The 27711-nt window shown below is 42.2% G+C and overlaps 1 protein-coding gene across 3 annotated transcripts in view; it reads right to left on the bottom strand.

The window, feature by feature from the left end:
- DST (dystonin) overlaps nucleotides 1–27711 on the bottom strand; it is a 750022-nt gene that overhangs the window by 127443 nt on the left and 594868 nt on the right. For all 3 annotated transcript variants that reach the window (XM_069726743.1, XM_069726742.1, XM_069726744.1), the window contains 3 exons: nucleotides 24770–24969; nucleotides 12009–12504; nucleotides 8829–10297 (listed from right to left, as the gene is read on the bottom strand). In XM_069726743.1, coding sequence (XP_069582844.1) covers nucleotides 8829–10297; nucleotides 12009–12504; nucleotides 24770–24969 — 2165 coding nt within the window. The remainder of the gene's footprint in view (nucleotides 1–8828; nucleotides 10298–12008; nucleotides 12505–24769; nucleotides 24970–27711) is intronic.

Genomic DNA, 27711 nt, shown 5'->3' with positions numbered 1-27711 from the left:
AGTGTTTACAGTTGCATAAAAAGATGGGAGAAATATGTGTTCCTAGGTGGCACCTATGTAAAAAAAAAGGACCAATAACTGTTGAGTGTTTTGGGCTGCTTCATTATTTTCAGAGTTCTCTGAATGTTCTCAGGCAGGTTTCGAAGAAAACTGACCTGAAAAAGACTTGTGCACTTACCTTAAAGGGCCAATGTCACCCCCCTGCAGCCGTTATAAACTAAAAGAGCCACCTTGTGCAGCAGTAATGCCGCATTCTAACAAGGTGGCTCTTTTAGTTTTGTGTTCAGGTATTACTAAAATAAAGCAGTTTGAAACTTTGCAGAAATACCTGTCTTTGTCCATGGAGGCGGGTCTGAAGCCTCCTCTGTGAAGCGCCCAACTGCCGTCACTCATCTCTTCTGGGGCGATGGTCACCGCCCCCTCCGCGCTGTTTTCTTTTCAAGTCCGGCGCTGTGTAAATATTTGTGGGGCAGGCGCAGTAAGCTCTGGCGGTCTGACGTCCCAGCCAGGCTTGCAGACTGCGCCTGTGCTGGCAGTGCGGCCACCCACCTCGGTAATCCCTGCCCCGCACTGTGTTATGCATTATGCACAGTGCGGGGCTGGGATTCCTGGGCATGCGCACTGCGTGTGTCAGCGGGGGGACCTGGGTGAGTGGCTGACACACGCAGTGCGCAAGCCCAGGAATCCCAGCCCCGCACTGTGCATAATGCATAACACAGTGCGGGGCAGGGATTACCGAGGTGGGTGGCCACACTGCCAGCTCCACAAATATTTACACAGCGCCGGCGCCGGATTTGAAAAGAAAACAGCGCGGAGGGGGCGGCGACCATCGCCCCAGAAGAGATGAGTGACCGCAGTTGGGCGCTTCACAGAGGAGGCTTCAGACCCGCCTCTGTGGACAAAGACAGGTATTTCTGCAAAGTTTCAAACTGCTTTATTTTAGTAATACCTGAACACAAAACTAAAAGAGCCACCTTGTTAGAATGCGGCATTACTGCTGCACAAGGTGGCTCTTTTAGTTTATAACGGTTGCAGGGGGGTGACAGTGGCCCTTTAAAAGGCTCTGTTCACACAATGTCTTTTTTTAGAGTTTTCATAGCAGAAATTAAGCAGAATTTTAAGTCTTTGAGGTGTGGTAACTTTTTGAGGAGGATTGGGAGAGTTTTGGCTCAGTTTCTGCTTAAATTCTGCTACAACATCTCCTAAAAAATCAGTTTGCACATAACCATAGTTAGATTTCCAAGTGACTTATGGCTACAATATTCATCAACTAGTGAAAATTAATGATAAGTATAGTCTGGTTACTTTGGCACACAGAGTGATCATAATTAAATATATTTTCCATAAAGGAAAGACAGGAGTTGGACAAATTCCAGCTACTAATGTGTAGACACTACAGGAAGAGCTCTTCTTTGTGAACAGTAAGCAATACAAACTAACATGCACAGATGAATTGTGCTGCTGGATAAACATCTTTTCGGTGGGAACCACAAATCATCTAACTTGTGTTTTGACTTCGGAGACGTCATAATTGAAGATTATCCTAATTGTACTAATTATGTATTTTTTTCGCTCTTCTTCTTTTCTCTTATTTCAATCTCTGTTACTCTGATTTATTTATAGAGTGGACATAAAATCTAATAGGGTAAAATATATCAAAGAAAAAAACAGATAATGAGGGGTTGGACCAAGAAGACTCTCAATTGCTACTATATTCACAACCCATCTGCTCGCATTAAAATCAGCAAGTTTTTCAAGCAGAAGATGCTTCAGCAAATTCGGGCATTTTTCTTTCCCTGGAGCAGCTTTTGTGTTGTATTTCGAGCATTTCAAACATTTTATCCTTTGTAGGGTTTTGCCATGGTTTTTATGACATCTTTATACTGTTGCTTTCCGCTCGTTTATAGTCACTTCACTGAATAATGAAGAAACACCTGACATTTGTTTAAGCAAAAATAATCCCCATAATCCTGTAGAATGTAAGCCCGCAAGGGCAGGGTCCTCTTCCCTCTGTACCAGTCTGTCATTGTTAGTTTTGTTTACTGTAAGTGATAATTTTATTTTGATGTAACCCCTTCTCATGTACAGCACCATGGAATTAATGGTGCTATATAAATAAATAATAATAAAAATAATAATGATGGTGAAATGCTTCAAAAGACATCCTGTTATCTTCTGGTTGTCAGAAAACTCTAGAAGAATGAACATGTTACTTCTTATAACCTCTTGGCTGCTTTCAATCACTCGAGAGGTTAAAGGGAACCTGTCACCCCGTTTTTGAAAGATGAGATATAAATAGTGTGAAATAGGGGCAGAGCTGGGCTTTACATTAGTGTCCTTTTGGTGCCTTTATTCCCCCGGGATGCTGCTGAAATACCTTTGTGAAGTGTCCGTTTTGTCCTGTCAGTCAAGTTGGTCAGGTCGAATGGGCGTTGTAAAATAGCGGTTCCTCCCCCACCTCATGCGATTCCCTGCGAAGTTTAGTTCCGCCGTTGGCGTTATGTTTAGCGCTTGCGCAGTGAATTTGCCTCCGGCAATCTGTGGGCAAAGCATAATTGACATCATTGCGCATGCGCGGGCCTTCACTTTAGCCGGGGTGACCCGGAAGTTGTCATATCGGCAAAGTGTTATTCTGGATGCCGTATCTCATCCCACACTGCGAGCGTAAGTTTTGTGCCAAGATCGCTCGCCTGCCTTACGCTCGCAGTGTGGGATGAGATACGGCATCCAGAATAACACTTTGCCGATATGACAACTTCCGGGGCACCCCGGCTAAAGTGAAGGCCCGCGCATGCGCAATGATGTCAATTATGCTTTGCCCACAGATTGCCGGAGGCAAATTCACTGCGCAAGCGCTAAACATAACGCCAACGGCGGAACTAAACTTCGCAGGGAATCGCATGAGGTGGGGGAGGAACCGCTATTTTACAACGCCCATTCGACCTGACCAACTTGACTGACAGGACAAAACGGACACTTCACAAAGGTATTTCAGCAGCATCCCGGGGGAATAAAGGCACCAAAAGGACACTAATGTAAAGCCCAGCTCTGCCCCTATTTCACACTATTTATATCTCATCTTTCAAAAACGGGGTGACAGGTTCCCTTTAATAGATGTTCCAAGTATTGATCATAATTTTCAATTGGAGAGATTCATAGATATTACCCGCGCTGCGGCATAAAGGAATGTACAGGCGTATTGGAGAGTTCTTGACTTGTATCATCTCCTGAAGAAGTCCTAGTGACTTTGAAACGCTTTGAGAATAAACCACCAATTGTTTCTCCAATCCTTTATGCAGCAGCGCTGGTAATATCCAAGAATCTCTCCAATTGAAAATTCTGAATTGGTCATTGTCTGACCAGTGGATCTGCGGCAGCTGCTAACTCTGATGAGTTCCTTTTATGCCATAATTCCAAGAAATATCAGGTGAGTGCAAACTCATTTATACTGTGATTTCCATCGGATAAGACCCGATTTGCGCTTTTCTCTCCTACAGTATCCTCTATTTATAAGTATTGATCATAAGCACAGCAAGTTGTTTTTGCCACAGAAATGAAAATGTTCATTCTTTGGATCGTTTTCTGACTTTTTTCAGGTTGTTACCGTTGCGGAATCTGCCTGAAAAAGATGTCGCGTTCACAAAGCCAAAATGTATTTTGTGCACACTCGAGGTTGTGTTTTCTTTTTCAATATCACAAATTATCCTTCAAGAACATTAAAGGGGTTGTCTGGTCTTGTAGAAGTCTACAGTCACTCTGTGACTGTAGACTTGTGGATCCTAACATTGTGCTCCCTGCACGCTGAGAGGATCATCCTATGCGGTCGCCGGGAGTGGCAGGCATGTGACCGCAAGTATGCGATTTGCATAAATGCCAACTAGGCTGTATCCGGTCTCGTTCCAAGCAACTGTATTATGCAAGGCAGAACATAGTCTAGTCTGGCCCGAAGTATACAAATCGCTCCAGCTCCCGGCGCAGCCACTGGAGAGTCCTTATAGTGTGCAGTGCGCACAATGCGAGGATTCACAAGTTTGCCGTCACATAGAGTGACTGCAGACTTATAGCTCAGGATCGAACAACCACTGTAAGAAAACGTCATCACAAAGATGATTGCATAACGTGTTCCAGCTCTGATTAATTCATTGTATAACCGTCATATTTACTCAGAAACAAAGAAAGCAAAAAAGATATTGAATTTCTTTTTCAGTGGAGTGTAGAGTCTGAACTGTGGCATATAAACCGATGGGGCACACACAGGTTTTAAGCCGTGTGTTTAATAGGAGCATAGCACTGGGGATTTACATGAAGTTTATTTGAGCGTAGGCTTAGAAACACTGATAACACTGACCACATACTATATATTAGGATCACACAGTATATTTTCTCTTTCACAATGAATAACCTTTGCTCAGTTGATCTCTTCCCTCCACAAATAATACTTTCTTTACATCTCGATGTGAAACTCTGCTATAAATATTTGTAATCCCCCAGCTTTGAAATGAATCCAGAAGTCATGCTGATTCATCACTAAAATACCAGAAGCCTTATTTTTACTATACTTCTCCTGGTATGGCTGAACCACAAATGCACTGTGATCTCATCCACAACCATGTACTTTGGATCAGATGCCTCAATTTAAGAAATAAAGATGAATGCAGTAAAAGGATCATTAACTACTACAGTTTGAGGAAACAGGCACAAAAGCCTAATTATAAAAGCTGCAAATTTCTATTACACATGAGCTCTGACATTATAGATCTGTAAAATCCAGAAAAAAAATCTATGGATGTCACACAGACATACTGGGGGAGAATTTATTATCCATCCAGTTTACTCGCATAAAAAAATATGAAATTATACAGAACAACATAATTGCTCAATAATCTGATGACTGCTCATGTCTCGTTTCTAAAAAAAAGGGCAGAAGTTAGTAAAATGGGTGGGACCACTCATTACCAAAATTAAGGATAAAAACCCTGCCGCAAATTAAGGTGCATTCGCAAAAAATGCACCAAATTTAACGAGAGGCATGTGTCACTAACGAATTAAATATGCAAATTGTCTCTAAAGAAAGGGAAAAGGACTTGAACTCTAGTGCCATCTCAATTTCCAGGCACATGTTTCAGGTTGTTGCCACTCCACAGTGCAAAGTATGAGATCTGATTTGACTGTTAGAGAGGTTTAGCTTTAATCCTATGTCAGGCTCCACAAGAAAGAGAAACATGGGAGAAACCTCCCATACCGACCAATCAGATATCACACTTTGCACTGACAAAGGGCAACACCCCGAAACACTTGTCTGCAAACTGAGATGCTCGTTTGGCTTTTATCATGTGGTGAGACTCGTTAAAGGGTCGATATTCACTTTTAGGATTACTACTTTCAGGTGACATTGGAGTTCTTCTTTGATAAAGAGATAATTTGCATATTTTATTTCCCAGAGAAGGAATTGTACAGCCTATAAGCCTCCTTACCCTGGCATGTCCCTCTACACAAGAAGAAACGTTACCCATTAGACTCTTAGGGGTCACTTACTCTAACTGGCTTTGGATGAACACTAAAGTAAAAAATCTTAATAAAATCTTAATTCCTTAAATGATCTTCAAGAAGCATATATAGCACGCAAAGTGACAATTCAGCAGAAATCCATTTGCAACAATTATGTGATAAAAGAAATTTCCTTTACAAGATAACGCATAATTGATCACTATTAGGCCAGGTTCACACAACCGTATAAAAAATTATTGTTTCATCAAGAAAAGTGAAATAACTTTTTTCTCGCTTGTCATTTGTACATTTTGACAGCAGAAGCGATCAATCATTTACAACACCATTTGCAGTTTCCTATGTTACAGTACAGTACAGTAAATACATACATGTATTTGTAAACAACTGGATGCTATACCATGTCCGCATATCATCCGATTTTTTTGCACACCCATGCACTTGAATTGGCGAGTCTCATCTAACAAACGGAATAAACTAGAGCATGCTGCGTTTTTATTCACACACAGATTTGGTCAGTGTAAGAAATGGCTAATCTGTATGGCCCCATTAAATAACATTGCTTCTAGTGCCCATGTGCAGTCTGCTTTTTTACGGACCCAGCCAATTCTGTGTTGAAAAAGTAAAACAGTGCCCTTCCCTTCCGAGCTCTCCCGTGCGCCCAAACAGGGGTTTACCCCAACATATTGGGTATCGGCGTACTCAGAACAAATTGGAAAACAGCTTCTGGGGTCCAATTTCTCTTGTTACTCTTGGGAAAATAAAAATTTCGGGGGCTAAAAAAAAACATTTTTGTGGGAAAAAAATTGTTTTTTATTTTCACGGCTCTGTGTTATAAACTGTTGTGAAATACTTGGGGGTGCAAAGTTCTCACAACACATCTAGATAAGTTCCTTGGGGGGTCTAGTTTCCAATATGGGGTCACTTGTGGGGGGTTTCTACTGTTTAGGTACATCAGGGGCTCTGCAAACGCAATGTGACGCCTGCAGACCATTCCATCTAAGTCTGCATTCAAAATGGCGCTCCATCCCTTCCGAGCTCTGCCATGCGCCCAAACGGTGGTTCCCCCCACATATGGGGTATCAGTGTACTCAGGACAAATTGGACAACAACTTTTGCGGTCCAATTTCTCCTGTTACCCTAGGGAAAATACAAAACTAGGGGCTAAAAAATAATTTTTGTGGGAAAAAAAAGTTATTTTTATTTTCACGGCTCTGCGTTATAAACTGTAGTGAAACACTTGGGGGTTCAAAGCTCTCAACACATCTAGATAAGATCCTTAGGGGGTCTATTTTCCAAAATGTGGGGGTTTCAATGTTTAGGCACATCAGGAGCTCCCCCACGCAACATGGCATCCCATCTCAATTCCAGCCAATTTTGCATTGAAAAATCAAAAGGTGCTCCTTCCATCCCGAGCTTTGCCATGCACCCAAACAGTGGCTTACCCCCACATATGGGGTATTAACGTACTCAAGACAAATTGCACAACAACGTTTGGGGTACAATTTCTTATGGAAACCTTGGGAAAATAAAAAATTGGGGCGAAAAGTTCATTTTTGTGAAAAAATATTATTTTTTATTTTTACGGCTCTGCATTATAAACTTCTGTGAAGCACTTGGTGGGTTAAAGTGCTCACCACACATCTAGATAAGTTCCTTAGGGGGTCTACTTTCCAAACTGGTGTCACTTGTGGGGGGTTTCAATGTTTAGGCACATTGGTGGCTCTCCAAATGCAACATGGCGTCCCATCTCAATTCCAGCCAATATTGCATTGAAAAGTCAAATGGCGCTCCTTCCCTTCCGAGCTCTGCCATGCGGCCAGTGGTTTACCCCACATATGGGGTATCAGGGTACTCAGGACAAATTGTACAACAACTTTTGGGGTCCATTTTCTCCTGTTACCCTTGGTAAAATAAAACAAATTGGAGTTGAAGGAAATTTTGTGTGAAAAAAAATTAAATGTTAATTTTATTTTAAACATTCCAAAAATTCCTGTGAAACACCTGAAGGGTTAATAGACTTCTTGAATGTGGTTTTGAGCACCTTGAGGGGTGCAGTTTTTAGACTGGTGTCACACTTGGTTATTTTCTATCATATAGACCCCTCAAAATGACTTCAAATGTGATGTGGTCCCTAAAATAAAAAATAGTGTTGTAAAAATGAGAAATTGCTGGTCAACTTTTAACCCTTATAACTCCCTAACTAAAAAAAAAGTTGGTTCCAAAATTGTGCTGATGTAAAGTAGACATGTGGGAAATGTTACATATTAAGTATTTTGTGTGACATATCTCTGTGATTTAAGGGCATAAAAATTCAAAGTTGAAAAATTGTGAAATTTTCAAAATTTTCGCCAAATTTCCATTTTTTTTTTTACAAATAAACGCAGGTAATATCAAAGAAATTTTACGACTATCATGAAGTACAATATGTCACGAGAAAACAATGTCAGAATCATCAGGATCCGTTGAAGGGTTCCAGAGTTATAACCAAATAGAGGGACAGTGGTCAGAATTGTAATAATTGGCCCGGTCATTAACGTGCAAACCACCCTCGGGGCTTAAGGGGTTAAACACTATTGTTTCGCACTGGAAGCTATTGGGAGCTCAGGCTGAAGGGGATACTGAGACATGGTAAGACCGTTCCTCTTATGTTTATAAAGTTTTCTCTTTGGGAATGAATCTCTATACCATCATAATTGATGTATGCAGCTATCAGTGGCTACCTAACAAATATTAACAAATCATAACATATTTACCACTGGAGTCTCCAAGACTTTTCATGTGCTGCGCCAATTCTTTGGAATGCACTACCCCGGATAATTTGATTAATCCCCAATCCCCACAGCTTTAAGTGTATCCTAAAAATGCATTTCTTCAGACTGGTCTACCACCTCAACACACTGATCTAACTATCCCTGTGTTGCCCATTCAAATTTTTTCTTCATAACCAGGACCACTGTGTCATGTTCTCACACGTTTTATGCATTTAATAGCCCTCTGTGTCTGTACTTTTACACATTCTGGTTGGTAACCGGTTCATGCAGCATTACATGAACACCCGATTTATTACATTATGGCTGGTCAGGACAATGAAATCAATTGTTACCATCCACCTTGAATGCCCCCTGTTTCCTCATAGATTGCAAGCTTGCGAGCAGGCCCCTTATTCCTATTGGCATCTGTGGATTTATGTGATTATTGTTATGCTGTAATGTCTATTGTCTGCACAAGTCCCGTCTAAAATGTGGAGTGCTGCGGAATATGTTGGCGCTATAGAAATAACATTATTAATTAATCTATGCAACAAAATCTCATGTCCTTACCGTAAAAATATTTAGCTGATGATTAATAACATCAGTCTCCATGCCCACCGCACCCTGGGATTCTTCATTTTGCTCTACAGTTTCGAGCTGATCAATAAATTGCTTTATTGTGCTACAAAACTCTTCTATTCGGGTGACAGTGTCCTCAATTATTTCTTCCCTGGATTTTGCTCGGTCAAGGAGTTTTTTACACTGTTTATTTAGGGCTTCCAGATCCCTCTTAATACCAATAAGATCGGGAGATGTCTCTGTGGTCAACATCATTTTACATGTCTTGTTGGCATTGTCATTAGCTGTTTTGAGATCTCCAAGTTTCTTGAGGAATGTTGTAATGTCTTGCTTCTGAGCTTGTAATATATCTTTATCCCTCCCAATTGGGGACATGCTGTCAAGTTCATCATCCAACTCTGCAAACTGAGCAAACATTTCTCGAATACTATTTTGGAAGTGTCCAATTCCTTGTAACTTTGTTTCTAAAAATGAGCATTTTTCTTCTATCTGCTCATAGACTGCCTTATGTTTCTGCTGAAGAGACTCAGCCTGAAGAAGCAGATCTGAAACTCCTTCTGCATCAGAGGCCTCTACTACCAACTCTTGTGCCAGTCTTTTGGAACGTTCAACTTGTGGTTTCAAAGCTTGGAGGGCTTTTTGTTGGGTCTGCATTATGGTCAGATGTTTGTTGCTACATGCTTGAGCGCCAAGTGACTCATGTATTTCTAAGTGCTCTTGTGCCGCCAGAAGTTGATTTTCGGTATCTTTAACAGATTCTTGAAAATCTTTAAGACATAATGCCATGTTCTCCAAAGAATCTCTTTTAGTATGCAAGCTGTCAATGAGGGATTCCATTTTGTTATTTAGCATGGAGCGCTCATCTGTGATTATTTCCTTATCCACCTGACAGGAGGCTAATAAACTATCTGTGGCGCTATTTAGCATCTCCAACATGCCAAGCTGTTTGTCAACACTCTTCTGTATAGCTTTCACATCTGCAATTGATTTCTCTATAGCCACAGCATCTACTGAAGGTTTGAGTTCACATACTTTATTGTGATATTCCTCTACACAAGGCAGAATATTATCTACCAGGTCTCTATACTTTACAGCCTTCTGCTGACAATCCATTAGACTGTTTGTCCGGTCTGTTAATTGTTTATTAACATCTTCCCAGTCACCCTTAAGCATGGAGAGCTGACTCTGAAGTCTGATCCTGTCCTCGCCTTCTGTTTTTTGCATGAGTTTTTCACCTTCTTCCATGACCTTGCCAAACACATCATGATGGCTGTTCAGAGCACTCTGCATTTGTTTTGTCTCTGTGATTAAGGACTTCAGAACATCAAGTTTGGCAGAAATAGGTGACGCCTCCTTCTGTTCTTTTTTCTTATTTTCTACCCAGGTCTGGAAATCATCTGACATTTCATTAAATTTTTGAGAGCTGGCAAATGCAGATTGTAATTGTTCTACATGCGAAGCTATAAAATATAAAAGGAAGCAGTTAGTAAGAAGCATCACAGTACATAAACATAATAAAAAAGAACACTAAAAACAAATTACAAAAGATTTATTTGATTATTGTAAAAGAGTTGTTTCTTGTAGCGGACAATCTGTCCTACATTTAATGGAAACTTGAATTGTTGCCAGAACCCCCAACCTTATCTTTGCACTAGTATTAAATTGGCTTTAATGCTTATAGGACTCTGTTCTCGTTTACATGGATTCTCTCTTCTAATCAATCAGGATATTATTTAAAGATGATTAGTGTACTGAAAAGATAAATGGTTAGTACACTAATATATAGGTCAGGATAAATATCAAAATGTAGCCATCAATTTAGGTGTTTTCTCTCATTATCAAAATTAAAAGTTCTCCTTATCCAGGAGTGTGCCATTTTCCCCATTCCTGACTAGGCAGATTTACGAGTTTTATTGTACATGTGCCTTTAATCACTCTAAACTATTTTCTCAGTTGTATAATCGAATAATTTTTGCCTCTTTTTTCATGATATCTTTTTTCTCTACCCCAATACATCAGACTCTCGCCTACCATGGAAACCTTCAAAAAGTACCTGAAGACCCACCTCTTCCGACAAGCCTACAGCCTGCAGTGACCTTAGTCTGCTGAACCGCCTCACGACCAGCTCTACCCCCCCCCCTTCATAATGTCTTAAAAATCTCTGGGGTGAGTATTTTAACATAATAATGCATTTTTTTTATAGATGATTTCCCCTGCAACTTAGGCTAGTATATTCGCCCAGCTACAGGGGAAATTCAGCCTCTTGGCTGCTTAGGAAAGCTGACAAGGTAAGGAGGAGGAAGCACTGTCGGCAGTTCCTAATCTGTAAACACAAGCGCTGGTTCAGACTCAGTAGGGAATTTGGCTGTGTCTGACAGATTGCTCCCAGCCCCTATCGCTGCCTGATCTTGTGCAAGATGCTTACTCTGCATTGACGTGTTATTATATCAGTGCAGAGTAATTTATAGTCTATGGGTAGTCCAAAAGTAGTTATAGTACCATGGAATATTATGAGTTAAAGGCAGGGGAGGAAATATCATTGGTGCAACCTGTGTGTCCACACCGGGGTCCCAAGAGGTAAGGAGGCCATTTCTACCTCCAAAGCAGGTGCAAATTGCATTTTTAGGAGCTCTTGGGCTGCAAAGTGCCCATATATTGTTATTGCACAGGGGCCCTATTGTGCCTTTTTCCGCCAGTGGTTCAAGGTAACATAACCCCTATAGAATGTGATCCCACAAGGGCAGGGTCCTCTCCCCACTGTACTAGTCTGCCATTTTTAGTTGGTTCAATGAAATTTATATCTGTAATTTGTATGTAATCCCTTCTCATGTACAGCACCTTGGAATCAATGGTGCTCTTAAAATAAGTAATAACTAATGCTAGGATAGGATATGATTTTTGAGACATTCTTGTACATATAGAGTTGAATAATGACAGAACAAAAAAGGAATGTTACGTTATATTACTATAACTTGTAAGATGCAGAACTTAATGTATAAATCAGAAGGAGTGTTGTCGGAAATTGGCTCGTGATATTATAGACTGTTCTTGTGTTATTGCCTAGACTGTTATTATGTCTTACTATGGGCCAAGTTAAGGCACTTAATTTTCACTGTTCTTGGAGTTTCTTCATTACAATGACATCAGAATAATGGTGGGCTGCATACATACCTGTTTTTTCTTTCAAATCCATGAGGGGCTTAACAATGTTGTCCATCTGCCTATTCAACTCCACTTTTAAGTATTCCTCAGCTACTAAGCGTGATAACTCATCACATAAGGCTCTCGCTCGTTCTATGTTCTCCATCTCTTGCTTTATTTCTTCCTGGACCTGCCGTGCAGTCTCTAGCTTCAGTTTTACAGCACTGGGGTCCGAGCTTATTGTCATACTGCTGGCCAGTTTGTTATTCAAGGCACTTAGTTTCTCAGAAAGACTGTTCAGATGGTTTTGGTAATCAATGCTTTTCACAATAGCTTGGTCAATTCGGTCACATCTGTCATTCAATTGTCCAGTCAGACTTTCCCATTTACACGCCACATCTGCTATCTGCTTCTTTACAGCCTCATCGCAGGCAGGGAGGTCTCCAGGTCGGCTAAGGATTCTCTGTCCAGCACTGGTAAGCTGCTCATATTGTTGTTTTCGAGCATCAAACTCTTTTAGAAGAATCTGAAGTAAGAAGATCAATGAGAAATACCATAATCACACACTGCATGGAACAGAAGCAGACACTCGTATTCATGTAAAGGGGTTGTCATATAATATTGATGACATTTCCTAAGTATAAGTCATCTGTGGGGGGTACGACATGTGGCACACCCCGATCAGCTGTTATTAGCAATGCCGACTGAATCTAAACAATGAGCAATTATTCATTATTGTGTGCACTTCAATTGGAGCTGTTCTGCAGAACTCGGCAGCGGCTGCTACACGATGAATGGAGCAGTGTAGCTCTGCTCAATGTTTACATTTAGCCACCACTGGAGATAATAATGTGGGGTGCTAGGTGAGGGACCCCAACACATCTGATAGAGATGACCAATCCTAAGAATGGTAATTAATCGCGTCCTTTATGCACCTTGCCAGTAATATTGGGTACCATTGCTTGAAGGGGTGTGGACTCACTATAAAGAGGCATGTCCTAGTATGCAACATCATGTGCTAAATAATGCAACAAAATGTTGCCGCAAAGTTCTGGCACAAAGTAAGACAACTAATATGTGGTGTAAACTTAAGACTAGACAGTGCTAAAATCAGATACATTTATCAAACAGCTAGGACCACTATGGTAGATGTGATGCATTTTAAGACTGTTTAGTCTAATTTTCTAACAATTATACAGTATGGATAAATCTGCCCCATTGGCCTTTTTGTTTTATTATACCTATTTTTGCTTTAGCATACCAATTTATGCCAAGCTCCAACACAGTGAGAAGTGTAAAAGATCAGATATTTATAGCCCTGACCATCAGCTCCAGATACATATTTGTATCAATGCTGATATACTGTACAAATATTAAAAAAAAACACAAAAATGGAGCTTGGTGTAAGTTGGTATACATGCAGCACATACACGCATGTTCACATTGGCCATAAAGCATACAAAACCTACAAGAAACAAAATGAGCAAAAACCCTACTGTAGCTAAATAAGTAAAAAGCAAAAGTTCATTTAAATAATACAGGGTTCTCAATAACACTGTTTTTGATCAAAAATAGCATAAAAGTCATCCCACCATTCACAATGTGACACTGATCGGCAAGGTCCTACGCTGTCTAATATTAAAAACCTCACCATGTGTCAGAGTTGACCTCAGTGTGTGAATAAGGGCAGACAAAAGGGCTGGGTCCCATCCTGTGGATACCAGTCTGGGGAAGCCTTTAAATGTAATTTCCAGCTCAGGAGAAAGAGGTTTTTAATATTAGATAGCGTGTTCTTTGTATTTTTTCATTCTGTGCAATCCGGGGTGTGGCCTCCCTCTCCTGAGCTGGAAATTACAATTAAAGGCTTCCCCAGACTGGTATCCACAGGATGGGACCCGGTCCTTTTGGCTGCCCTTATTCACACACTGAGGTCAACTCTGACACATGGTAAGGTTTTTAATATTAGACAGAGTAGGACTGTCCCGATCAGGGTCATCTTGTCAAAAGTGGATGACTTTTATGCTATTTTTGATCAAAAACAGTATTACTAAGAACCCTGTGTTATTTAGATGCACTTTTGCTTTTTCCTTATTTAGTGACAGAAGGGTTTTTGCTCATTTTGCCTCTTGTAGGTTTTATGTACTGTACGCATATGTAAGCCTGCTATAGAAAGAAAATACGGTAAATTGGTCTTGTGAGTCACAGCACATAGGGAAAAAAACAATAGCAGTAAAATGAAGACTTATTGGGTGCTAGATATTCTTCAATGGACAAGATCACAAGCAGCATGAAATCGCAGGTGGTGATCTCATGGAAAACACATGTACTCCTTTCTAGTCTGGGAACATCTGGGGGGCAGAGAACAAATATCTGGGACATGACAGTCACTTAGTGGCAGGGTGAGCAAAACAAGGACTGGTGTATGCAAAGGAATGACTGAAACCTCAATTGAAATGGTTTACACCTAATACAAAGAGACATTGAATATAATGAAACAAATATGAATCAGAGATGAATCATCCACAGGAAACAAGCTATGAGAATTACTTATGGTGGAAATAATGAAGTTAATCTGTGGCATAGCTCCCCAACAATGATGTCAAATTACTTCATTTCTTATCTACAACTGCCCTGCATACAACTATTGCATTAGAAGCCAGGCTATGTAAGAATATTTTCACATCTTAATACAAAAAATAGAAAAATGTTGTATGAGCTACCTGTGTGTAAACTGAAACTTAATAAACTGAGTGGTATTTTTATCAAAAGAAGACAAATGTTGAACACATTACAATGTAGACAAGTTCATATTTACACCAGGCTTGACATGTCCCTTTCCACAAGTCATTGTCAGACGCCTCTCACTCAGCCAAGTCAGATCTCACACTTTGCACTGACGAGGGGCAGTAGCCCAAAACACATTGTCTGCAAATTGAGATTTTGGTTTTCGTTTTTATCCTAAGTCATGTGACAAGGCTCATTAGAGAGTCGATATTGACTTTAAGGATTGCTACTTCCTATAAGTGGCACTAGAGTTCTAGTCCTCTTCCTCTCTGAAGAGACAATTTGCATAATTCCCAGAGGAACATTGCAGCTTAAAAGTCTCCTCGCCTTGGCATGTCAGGCTTGACGTGTCAGTCTCAGCAAGGAGAAAAGTTACCCATTGGATCTATGAAGAGACAGTTTGCATATTTACACCAGCGGCATAAATAAAATTCATTAGGCCCCATAGGAAAAGTTTTAGTTGCCCCCTTGCCCTTCCAAGAAATAAAATAAAATTGGTGGAGTAGGCAAAATCATATAGCAACAAAAAATCCCCAGTGTAAACTAGATAAAAATACCTTTATTAGTTAGTTTTAAAACCTATCAAAAACAATAATAATAATAAGTGCACTTAACGTAAACCGTCACCATGACAACAACATATAATAGAAAAGACCAGGGTGATGCCTAGCCCTATACTGCACTACCTGCACCCTACCTACCAGCGGAGGTTGGCACCCTATAATCCTGCACAGTTGGCGCCCCCGCTCACCGTCGACTCTCCCTCCTACCCCTATTGGGCCCTAATAGGATGGGATGGAAACACATAAACAATCATACAGAAATGATATAGTAAATATGATAGAAAGAAAGGGGGAGTCTATATTACTACCTGCTCTACCCCTACCTGTCAGCGGAGGTTGGCACCCTATTATAGTACGACAGTGGCGCCCCCGCTCAACGACAACTGTCCACTAGCCTGTCCCTTATTGGATGTTTAGGGAAATAGGATATTATATTTGTAATAAAGTGCTGTAGTGCTTGTAAACCATGTCTAAACACTCCCAAGGGTTAAACATACATGTATGGATCCTCTTAATGTAACACACATTCATACACCAGGTACTCCAAACAAAATGTAGTCTGATATACGAAAGATATAAATATCTGGTCTAATGCTCATCCAGATCAGCCTGATGCACTGATTGGACACCAAAATACATAATCCAAGACCACTGAGCATAATACCCAGTCAAACCCCAAGAAAAAGGCCACAGTCAATCAGTACCTTTGTTATTGGGAATCCATACAAAAAACCATTTGGTATTTTAATAGTATATCTATAAACGCAATATATTTGCAAAAGCCTCCCTTGTAAACTCGACGCGTGGAGGCACCATATCGAGAGGGGACTTGCCCTGGGATGCTGTACCATGTATCGGTTTGGGTTTGACATTTGACATAAGCTAAGTAACCCCTTATTATCATGTATTGCTCCTGATGAACCTCATGTAACAGTGAGAGGAAACGCGTCGAGTTTACAAGGGAGGCTTTTGCAAATATATTGCGTTTATAGATATACTATTAAAATACCAAATGGTTTTTTGTATGGATTCCCAATAACAAAGGTACTGATTGACTGTGGCCTTTTTCTTGGGGTTTGACTGGGTATTATGCTCAGTGGTCTTGGATTATGTATTTTGGTGTCCAATCAGTGCATCAGGCTGATCTGGATGAGCATTAGACCAGATATTTATATCTTTCGTATATCAGACTACATTTTGTTTGGAGTACCTGGTGTATGAATGTGTGTTACATTAAGAGGATCCATACATGTATGTTTAACCCTTGGGAGTGTTTAGACATGGTTTACAAGCACTACAGCACTTTATTACAAATATAATATCCTATTTCCCTAAACATCCAATAAGGGACAGGCTAGTGGACAGTCGTCGTTGAGCGGGGGCGCCACTGTCGTACTATAATAGGGTGCCAACCTCCGCTGACAGGTAGGGGTAGAGCAGGTAGTAATATAGACTCCCCCTTTCTATCATATTCTATCATATTTACTATATCATTTCTGTATGATTGTTTATGTGTTTCCATCCCATCCTATTAGGGCCCAATAGGGGTAGGAGGGAGAGTCGACGGTGAGCGGGGGCGCCAACTGTGCAGGATTATAGGGTGCCAACCTCCGCTGGTAGGTAGGGTGCAGGTAGTGCAGTATAGGGCTAGGCATCACCCTGGTCTTTTCTATTATATGTTGTTGTCATGGTGACGGTTTACGTTAAGTGCACTTATTATTATTATTGTTTTTGATAGGTTTTAAAACTAACTAATAAAGGTATTTTTATCTAGTTTACACTGGGGATTTTTTGTTTCTGTGAATTTGTTAAAGATAGATGTCCCCATAGATATATTTTTTCTCTGTGAATGTGTCAAAATCATATAGCCCAACTTTTAGAAACAGGGAGACAGATTCATGCATTGCGCATATACACATAAATTATGTCCCATTTGTGTTCTCACCCACGAAAAAACCTTTCATAGTCGTTTTAAAATCTGATGCTCTCAATAATGCCCCACCACCCAAAGAATACCACCTCACCAGTCAATATCATGGCCCCAGAGCAATCATTCAGTATGATTGCACCCACACAGTATGACAGACCCTCATCCCTCACCCCAACTGTGCTTTTTCTTAGGCAGCATATATTGACCTGTGATGCATCTTTTATAAATCCGCAACAAGTCAATTTCGCTTGCTTTAAATATGCATTTTATTTGCGGATTTTCCACATAGACTTTAATGAGACGAGGGAATCTGCAGATAAAAAAAATGCATATGCATATTTAGTGCATTTCCACATGAATGGAATGCAGGTAACGTAGCTTCGCTCACTTGCGGTGCCATCATAGAAGCTGCGCCCCCTGGTGGCATAAACTCATATGATCTGTAGCGTGAGAAAATATTCTGAAAAATTCCAGCGCTACTGTTCATGAGTTATGCCACCAGGGGGCGAAGCACCGCAAGTCACCGAAGCTTCCCTGCATTCCATTCATTCCCCAGTCTTTTGCATCCATGAACGGCTGCATTAGCAGGCTCCTGGTTGTAAATGTATTTAACCCCTTCAGATGGATTTACAGCGTGGGACATGACTGTACGGCGGACAGGTATGGGATATTGTTGCTTTTTTATTTTCCTTTTTTTTTTTCAGAAGAACAAGGGTCATCACGTGGATTGAGCATACAATAAAGATATTAAAACCCCATGTGCTTATATTTATTTCATTAAAATACTTTATTCATAATGTAATGTGTGTATTCTTAACCCTTTACTACTATTGGATTAATAAAGGATAGGTGTCTTATTGACATCTCTCAATTACTAACCAGGCTTAATGTCACCTTACATTAGCAAGGTGACATTAACCCCTTATTACCCCATATCCCACCGCTACTCGGAAGTGGGAAGAGAGTGGCTAAGTGCCAGAATAGGCGCATCTTACAGATGTGCCTTTTCTGGGGTGGCTGGGGAGCAATAACCATGGTCCTTCTCTAGGCTATTAATATCTGCCCTCAGTCACTGGCTTTCCCACTCTGGCGGAGAAAATTGCACGGGAGCCCACATCAGTTTTTTCCGTGATTTAACCCTTTATTTTAAAACCTAGAGCTCCCAAATTTTTCACACACAAACTACTAACATTATTAGTGAGGAATATGTAAAAATGTAACGGATATGAAATGGTTTACTATAAGAAAACCATGTCTCATATCCTGTCGGATTTGGTAAGGAGTTAGCAAAAGCTGGCAATTAAATTACCGGCTTATTTGCTATCTAGCTCTGTATTAAATATATACATCTATATATATAAGAGGCATCGTGATTACTCGCTAATCCCGCCCCCTGCACAGTAACTCCGCCCCCTACCACATCACCACACATAATCTCGCCCCCACCCCATTACCACACATAATCCCGTCCACACACATTACCACACAAGGCTTCATCCTCACACATTACCACACGAGGCTCCGTCCCCACACATTACCACACGAGGCTCCCTCTCCATACATTACCACGTGATGCTCCGTCCTCACACATTACCACACGATGCTCCGTCCACACACATTACCACAAGAGGCTCCGTCCCCACAAATTACCTCACGAGGCTCCGTCCCCACACATTACGACACGAGGCTCCATCCCCACACATTACCACACGAGGCTCTGTCCACACACATTACCACACAATGCTCCGTCCTAACACATTACCGCACAATGCTCTGTCCTCACACACTACCACACAAGGCTCCGTCCACACACATTACCACACGAGGCTCCGTCCACACACATTACCACACGAGGCTCCGTCCACACACATTACCACACGAGGCTCCGTCCTCACACATTACCACACGAGGCTCCATCCTCACACATTACAACACGAGGCTCCGTCCACACACATTACCACACAATGCTCCTTCCTAACACATTACCACACAATGCTCCGTCCCCACACATTACCACACGAGGCTCCGTCCACACACATTACCACACGAGGCTCCGTCCACACACATTACCACACGAGGCTCCGTCCACACACATTACCACACGAGGCTCCGTCCTCACACATTACCACACGAGGCTCCATCCTCACACATTACCACACGAGGCTCCGTCCACACACATTACCACACGAGGCTCCGTCCACACACATTACCACACGAGGCTCCGTCCTAACACATTACCACACAATGCTCCGTCCCCACACATTACCACACGAGGCTCCGTCCACACACATTACCACACGAGGCTCCGTCCACACACATTACCACACGAGGCTCCGTCCACACACATTACCACACGAGGCTCCGTCCACACACATTACCACACGAGGCTCCGTCCTCACACATTACCACACGAGGCTCCATCCTCACACATTACAACACGAGGCTCCGTCCACACACATTACCACACAATGCTCCGTCCTAACACATTACCACACAATGCTCCGTCCCCACACATTACCACACGAGGCTCCGTCCACACACATTACCAAACGAGGCTCCGTCCACACACATTACCAAACGAGGCTCCGTCCACACACATTACCACACGAGGCTCCGTCCTCACACATTACCACACGAGGCTTCGTCCCCCACATTACCACACAAGGCTCCAGAGGTGTATCTAGCCTTTCCTGCACCCGGGGCAAAGGATCAGTTCGGCGCCCCCCCTCCCACATTTGAACATTAACTGTATGGGGGCACAGATCTTGACATATGGGGGCACAGATCTGGACATATGGGGGCACAGATCTGGACAGTATGGGGGGCACAAATCTGGACAGTATGGGGGGCACAAATCTGGACAGTATGGGGGTCACAAATCTGGACAGTATGGGGGCACAGATCTGGACATATGGGGGCACAGATCTGGACATATAGGGGCACAGATCTGAACATATGGGGGCACAGATCTGGACATATGGGGGCAAAGATCTGGACATATGGGGGCACAGATCTGGACATATGGGGGCACAAATCTGGACATATGGGGGCACAAATCTGGATAGTATGGGGCACAAATCTGGACAGTATGGGGGCACAGATCTGGACAGTATGGGGGCACAGATCTGGACAGTATGGGGGCACAAATCTGGACATATGGGGGCACAAATCTGGATAATATGGGGCACCCTTAATGTCCTGATTTCTGAAACCCATCCGCATCCATTCCCCCCCATATCATGATGTTCCTTCAGACCAGTCTTTCATGATCCAGCAGCTGAGCTGCCTGCCCCCCTTGCTAAGGCTTTGCCTTTGCTTCAATCTTCACAGCGGTCAGACTCACATTCTCACAACAGTGAGTCTGACACACATACCATTTCATTTTGCATTGTTGTTGTTGCCCCTGCCCTGGCTGGCCGCTGCTCCCCGTCCCTCCCCTCCCCCTATCATGCATCATGCATGATGCAGCAGCAGGCAGGCTCTAAGGTGACTACGTCTCGGTCGGTGTCTTCAACTAACTTCAGCTCCACCCGGTCCCTGCAGCCGCGGTCTGGAGCACTTACCACCGGCACCGACGAGTCCGTCACCTGACAACGCACCCGCACGTCTCCTGTCTGTGAGTGACTAGACATGTCCGTCCGGCACTGAGGCGCAACGACGAAGGAAGCAGCAGCGCCGGCGGCAGCCTGTCACAGTGTCACACGCAGCCACGCTCAGTGTGACGTCAGCCGCTGCTAGCGCTTCCCTGATGCGGAAGTGCCAGCGGTGGTTGCGCCTCTCAGCTGTTGACTCAGGGACACAGGCCAGGCACAGAGGCAAGGGAAGGGACTCCTCGCAAGCAAGCAAACCGGAAGCAACCGGCGGGTACTACTACTAGCGCAGGCAGCAGGGGAGGGGATTATCTCACTGGTTGAGGGCAGCATGGTGGCGCAGTGGTTAGCACTGCTGCCTTGCAGCGCTGGAGTCCTGGGTTCGAACCCCACCAAGGACAACATCTGCAAAGAGTTTGTATGTTCTCTCCGTGTTTGCGTGGGTTTCCTCCGGGCAATCCGGTTTCCTCCCACATTCCAAAGACATACTGATAGGGAATTTAGATTGTGAGCCCCATCGGGGACAGTGATGATAATGTGTGCAAACTGTAAAGCGCTGCAGAATATGTTAGCGCTATATAAAAATAAAGATTATTATTATTATTATTACTGGTCTGTGTGTGGGGGCGGCAGAATGCCGCCGATGAGGAGCCTGGGCTGGCTTTGACAGCTGCAATGTGCAGCATCACATCAGGCGGCCCCGCTGGCGCCCCCATCAGCTGCACCCGGGGCACATGCCCCGGCTGCCCCCCCCTGGATACGCCACTGCAAGGCTCCGCCTCCCCACATTACCACACGCAGCAATTCAACCACTTCAGCCAAGGCAAACGTACATTTAATGGCATCATCAGCAGCGTTAATTAGATATCAATGAGCGTGCCGAGCGTTAGCTGGCTGGAAACAGCTAGCATATATGTGTCTCACTGATATATATATATATATATATATGTATATATATATATACAGTCTCTCTCTCTATATATATATAGAGAGAGACTGTATATATGTTTGCACTAATATTTGAGCCCATGGATCCATTCTATGCCCATTTTGCAAGCCGGCGAGAAAATCTCGCTGTACGGATGCTATACGGATACTTTTTGGAGAAAAAAATCGCATCCTCGCAATGAATACGGATCACTGTTCAGGAACTTTTCTGCGTATCTCGGCCGTAAAAAATGGACCGTATTTTTATACATTAGGTCTGACCCCGGCCTAACAGTTCCATACAGCTGTTCCCAGGTATACTTGCTACTAGAAATACAAGGTGACGATTACTCCTCACACTAAGGCTGTTTGCCCAAGTTGCATTTTTTAAGTGGTTCCGAAGCGTTTTTCCGCTACGGAAACGCTTAAAAAACGCTCACAAAACGCATCCCATTAATTTTAATTGCATTCCGCAATTGCTGTGCCCATGCTGCGTATTTTTCCGCAGCGGAATCGCATCGCCGAAAAATACGCAGAATGTTCATTAATTTTGCGGAAACGCTGAGATTCCGCTGCCATAGAGTTGAATAGGAAAACGCTTGGAAAAAATACATGAAAAACGCAACAAAAAACGCATCAAAACCTGCAAGCATTTTTCATTGGCAAGGGAGTGCGGATTTGAAGCAGAAAAATCTGCTTCTATTCTGCAACGTGGGCACATACCCTTAGTGTACTGTCAAACAGTAGTACATACTGTATCTAAGCAGATTGGACCTTTAGATCTGTTCTGATTTTGACTAGTGGATGTTATCCGTCTGTTTCAAGACATGCTGCACGTTGTTACTAACGATACCTTTTTATTTTCAGCATCTGACTTTTTCTCAAAGTTTGATTTTTTTTTTCATTGTGGCTCAGTCAGATATATAATGATTCATACAAAGTACTTATTCCTTCAAATGATTAAAATCAGACTTTGTCTCTACAAAAAAACCTCATACAGAGATTGATTTTTTATTCTACTGTCACCTATACTTGGACCCTGTGTCCATTTTTACCATCTGTGTGTAAGAAAGTTTACACAAAAAAAAGTAAAAATCCAAGCTTCTCCTACTCAATAACCAGTACAGTATAGATACTGTAGCACTAGAATGGCACACAGTTTAATATATGACTAGAATCAAAAACTGACGTTTCGAAACGTGAGCAGCACCATAGGATATATATTGGGTACATGTTTTATCAGTGAAAATCAGGGTTAGAATATATGTTAAAAATGGAATTGTAATTAGAAGCATTAAAATAAAAATGATATAAAAAATCTATATATCGCCATAAATGAAAAAAAAATGTTCATCACGTAGGTTGGGATAGATGGCCACAATCTTCTTTACACGACTGTAGTCCAGAATGATGTTAGGCCTAAAATATTACAGTAAATGAAATTTACACAGGAGTGCAGAGATCCAGCCATGTCACATACCTACTGTACACTGAAATAGCCTGAATATTGCCTGACTTGTAGTATATCATTGTTAGTAAGGAAGACTAGAGAATGTTCTAATAAAGAATTCAAGTTTCCCTTAAAGGGAACCTGTCACCCCCAAAATCAAAGGTGAGCTAAGCCCACCGGCATCAGGGGCTTATCTACAGCATTCTGTAATGCTGTAGATAAGCCCCCGGTGTATCCTGAAAGATGAGAAAAAGAGGTTGGAATATACTCACCCAGGGGCAGTCCCGCTGCGGTGGGCGGTCCGGGGCCTCCCATCTTCTTACGATGACGTCCTCTTCTTGTCTTCCTGCCGTGGCTCCGGCGTACTTTGTCTGCCCTGTTGAGGTCAGAGCAAAGTACTGCAGTGCGCAGGCGCCGGGAAAGGTCAGAGAGGCCCGGCGCCTGCGCACTGCAGTACTTTGCTCTGCCCTCAACAGGGCAGACAAAGTACGCCTGCGCTGGAGCCGCAATGTGAAGAAAGAAAAGGACATCATCCTATGAAGATGGGAGGTCCGGGACCGGACCGCGACGCCCATCGGATCGGACCGCCCGCCCAGGTGAGTATAATATAACCTCTTTTTCTCATCTTTCAGGTTACATCGGGGGCTTATCTACAGAATTACAGAATGCTGTAGATAAGCCTCTGATGCCGATGGGCTCACCTTCGATTTTGGGGATGACATGTTCCCTTTAAAGAGGACTTTTCACTGGATTTTTTTTTAATTGAAACTGAGTACCTCCTTCAATTGTTGCTGCTCTATTGATTCTGGAACAGTTTTTCTTATTGTTCTGGGCCCCTCTGATACAAAGTTATTCCCCTAGGTAAGAAAAGGGCAAGTTTTCCTTCAACCAACTGGGCACGTACTACAAAACATCTCTGTGGCACAGCCTTGTTTTAATTGGCCAGTGTCATAGAGGAGAAAAAGTGCCCACAGAGAAGTTCTAGGGTATCTACACAGTTTGTTGAAGAAAAATGTGCACTGTTATTACCTAGGGGCATAACTTTGGAACCAAGATTCACAGGAGAAAAACTGTTCCAGAATCAATGGAGTAGCACCATCTGGAGGAGGTGCGCAGTTTAAAATAAAAAAACAGCAGAAGGTCCCCTGTAACCTTGTGCTTGAGCTGGTTTCTGGGATAGGATGATAAGGACAGATTGGGTACATTAGTGGTAGTCATTCCATAGTCCTGTAAGGTCTTTGTAGTTCAGACAAAATCATAACATTCCTAAAGAATAGTAGGAAAGTCATGCACAATGTCAGGTGTCTCCTTTATCTCAACAACTCCTCTGCTGAGCCCAGAGCTACAATGGGCTCACTATGGTCAGAAAGTCCACAACTGCCTCATAATCAAAGGGATGCCTGAGACTGAGCCTGTCTGCAGAGAGAACCTGTCTCCCTGCACCACCAAGTGTCAAAAAGCATATGTACAAAGTTCTTGCCAAAAAATAAAAGTGTAAAGATGGAACTTAAAGAAAATGATCAGATACACATAAGTGCTGGGTTTACCTGAACCTGCTGTTTTTGTGTTTTCAGCATATTAGGGTCTATTGACAGCGGTCCAAGCACACTGGCCATGAGTTCTTTCTCTATCAGCCATTGTTTTAACTGAGCCTCTGCATTCTGGAACAAGGTCAGGTCATTCGAAGACTCTTCCAACGTTTGCTGTCTTTCAGTTGTCATCTGGGTGATATCTTTCCAAAAAGAGTCTACAGCAGACACAACAGACAGACAACAGAAAAGAAACAGACATTATTACTTATAGAAATTCGTCGTTACATCACTTGTAATTCATTGCAACCTGTAGTTGTGTAGTTGTGTGCAGAAAGCTGTCTCTAGTGAGAGTAGATTAAGGCACTGTTCCCACCAGGAGCTTTTGCTGCTTTTTTGATGTTGCAGATTTTCTGCACCCATTAATTAAAATTGGTCATTTGCCTTTTTTCGAAAATGCACAGGTAAAAAACTCATCCAAAACTCATTGTGGGAACATAGCCTAAAGACTTGTTCACAAGTAGTGTTTCTGCTGTGTTTTTTTGCATGTTTATAAAATGAAGTGTTTTACAGGAGCAGAAAAATACATAAGATTTCTTAAACACCCATTCTCCTTATTTTTTTTTTTAGCTCTGATCCATATTTTTTTTTAAAAGGCAGCTTGTCAATTCTTTCGGCATTTTTCTGCTTTTTTCCATGTGGAAAAAAAACACTGCAAAAAAGCACTGTGTGAACATGCCCTACATTGACTAGTGCAGCTTTCCACTTATTGAAATGATAAGAAATATATACACACATATCATTAAAAAATATACATGGCAGCGTTTCTTTAATTTCTACCTTACTTTTAGCACTCCATAGGGTACTCAAATGTGTTATCAACAAGTATTGCAGTATGCAGTAAAATTGCTAATCTCATATGAAGCTCAAAAATGGTCTGGATTTCATAGAATCACCAAGATGGCCTTTAATAGGCCTCTGTCACAGGTGTGTCAGAGGCTGCAGACAGTCACACTGTAGAAGATCTCAGCGGTTGGCTTTTCAGACTCCTTCCTGATGCTTCTGACTTTAGGACCCTAAAGGATCCTCTCTATTATGTGCATGTGCTTAGGAGTCCTCTCTATTATGTGCTCATGCATAGGAGTTCTCTCTATTATGTGCACATGCTTAGGAGTCCTCTCTATTATGTGCACATGCTTAGGAGTCCTCTCTATTACGTGCTCATGCGTAGGAGTTCTCTCTATTATGTGCACATGCTTAGGAGTCCTCTCTATTATGTGCACATGCTTAGGAGTCCTCTGTGCACATGCTTAGGAGTCCTCTCTATTATGTGCACATGCTTAGGAGTCCTCTCTATGATGTGCACATGCTTAGGAGTCCTCTCTATGATGTGCACATGCTTAGGAGTCCTCTCTATTATGTGCACATGCTTAGGAGTCCTCTCTATTACGTGCACATGCTTAGGAGTCCTCTCTATTATGTGCACATGCTTAGGAGTCCTCTCTATGATGTGCACATGCTTAGGAGTCCTCTCTATTATGTGCACATGCTTAGGAGTCCTCTCTATTATGTGCACGTGCTTAGGAGTCCTCTCTATTATGTGCACATGCTTAGGAGTCCTCTATATTATGTGCTCATGCATAGGAGTCCTCTCTATTATGTGCACATGCTTAGGAGTCCTCTATATTATGTGCTCATGCATAGGAGTCCTCTCTATTATGTGCACATGCTTAGGAGTCATCTCTATTATGTGCACATGCTTAGGAGTCCTCTCTATTATGTGTACATGTTTAGAAGTCCTCTCTATTATGTGTACATGCTTAGGAGTCCTCTCTATTATGTGCACATGCTTATGAGTCCTCTCTATTATGTGCACATGCTTAGGAGTCCTCTCTATTATGTGCACATGCTTAGGAGTCCTCTCTATTATGTGCACATGCTTAGGAGTCCTCTCTATTATGTGCACGTGCTTAGGAGTTCTCTCTATTACGTGCACATGCTTAGGAGTCCTCTCCATTACGTGCACATGCTTAGGAGTCCTCTATATTATGTGCACATGCTTAGGAGTCCTCTCTGTTATGTGCACATGCTTAGAAGTCCTCTCTATTATGTGCACATGCTTAGAAGTCCTCTCTATTATGTGCACATGCTTAGGAGTCATCTCTATTATGTGCACATGCTTAGGAGTCCTCTCTATTATGTGCTCATGCATAGGAGTCCTCTCTATTATGTGCACATGCTTAGGAGTCCTCTCTATTATGTGCACATGCTTAGGAGTCCTCTCTATTATGTGCACATGCTTAGGAGTCCTCTCTATTATGTGCACATGCTTAGGAGTCCTCTCTATTACGTGTACATGTTTAGAAGTCCTCTCTATTATGTGTACATGCTTAGGAGTCCTCTCTATTATGTGCACATGCTTAGGAGTCCTCTCTATTATGTGCACATGCTTAGGAGTCCTCTCTATTATGTGCACATGCTTAGGAGTCCTCTCTATTATGTGTACATGTTTAGAAGTCCTCTCTATTATGTGTACATGCTTAGGAGTCCTCTCTATTATGTGCACATGCTTAGGAGTCCTCTCTATTATGTGCACATGCTTAGAAGTCCTCTCTATTATGTGTACATGTTTAGAAGTCCTTTCTATTATGTGCACATGCTTATGAGTCCTCTCTATTATGTGCACATGTTTAGAAGTCCTCTCTATTATGTGTACATGCTTAGGAGTCCTCTCTATTATGTGCACATGCTTAGGAGTCCTCTCTATTATGTGCACATGCTTAGGAGTCCTCTCTATTATGTGCACATGCTTAGGAGTCCTCTCTATTATGTGCACATGCTTAGGAGTCCTCTATTATGTGTACATGCTTAGGAGTCCTCTCTATTATGTGCACATGCTTAGGAGTCCTCTCTATTATGTGCACATGCTTAGGAGTCCTCTCTATTATGTGTACATGTTT

Source organism: Ranitomeya imitator, chromosome 5 (genome assembly GCF_032444005.1).
Source record: "Ranitomeya imitator isolate aRanImi1 chromosome 5, aRanImi1.pri, whole genome shotgun sequence".
In the NCBI taxonomy this organism is placed as follows: Eukaryota; Metazoa; Chordata; class Amphibia; order Anura; family Dendrobatidae; genus Ranitomeya; species Ranitomeya imitator.
This window is presented reverse-complemented; position numbering and strand designations above follow the sequence as displayed.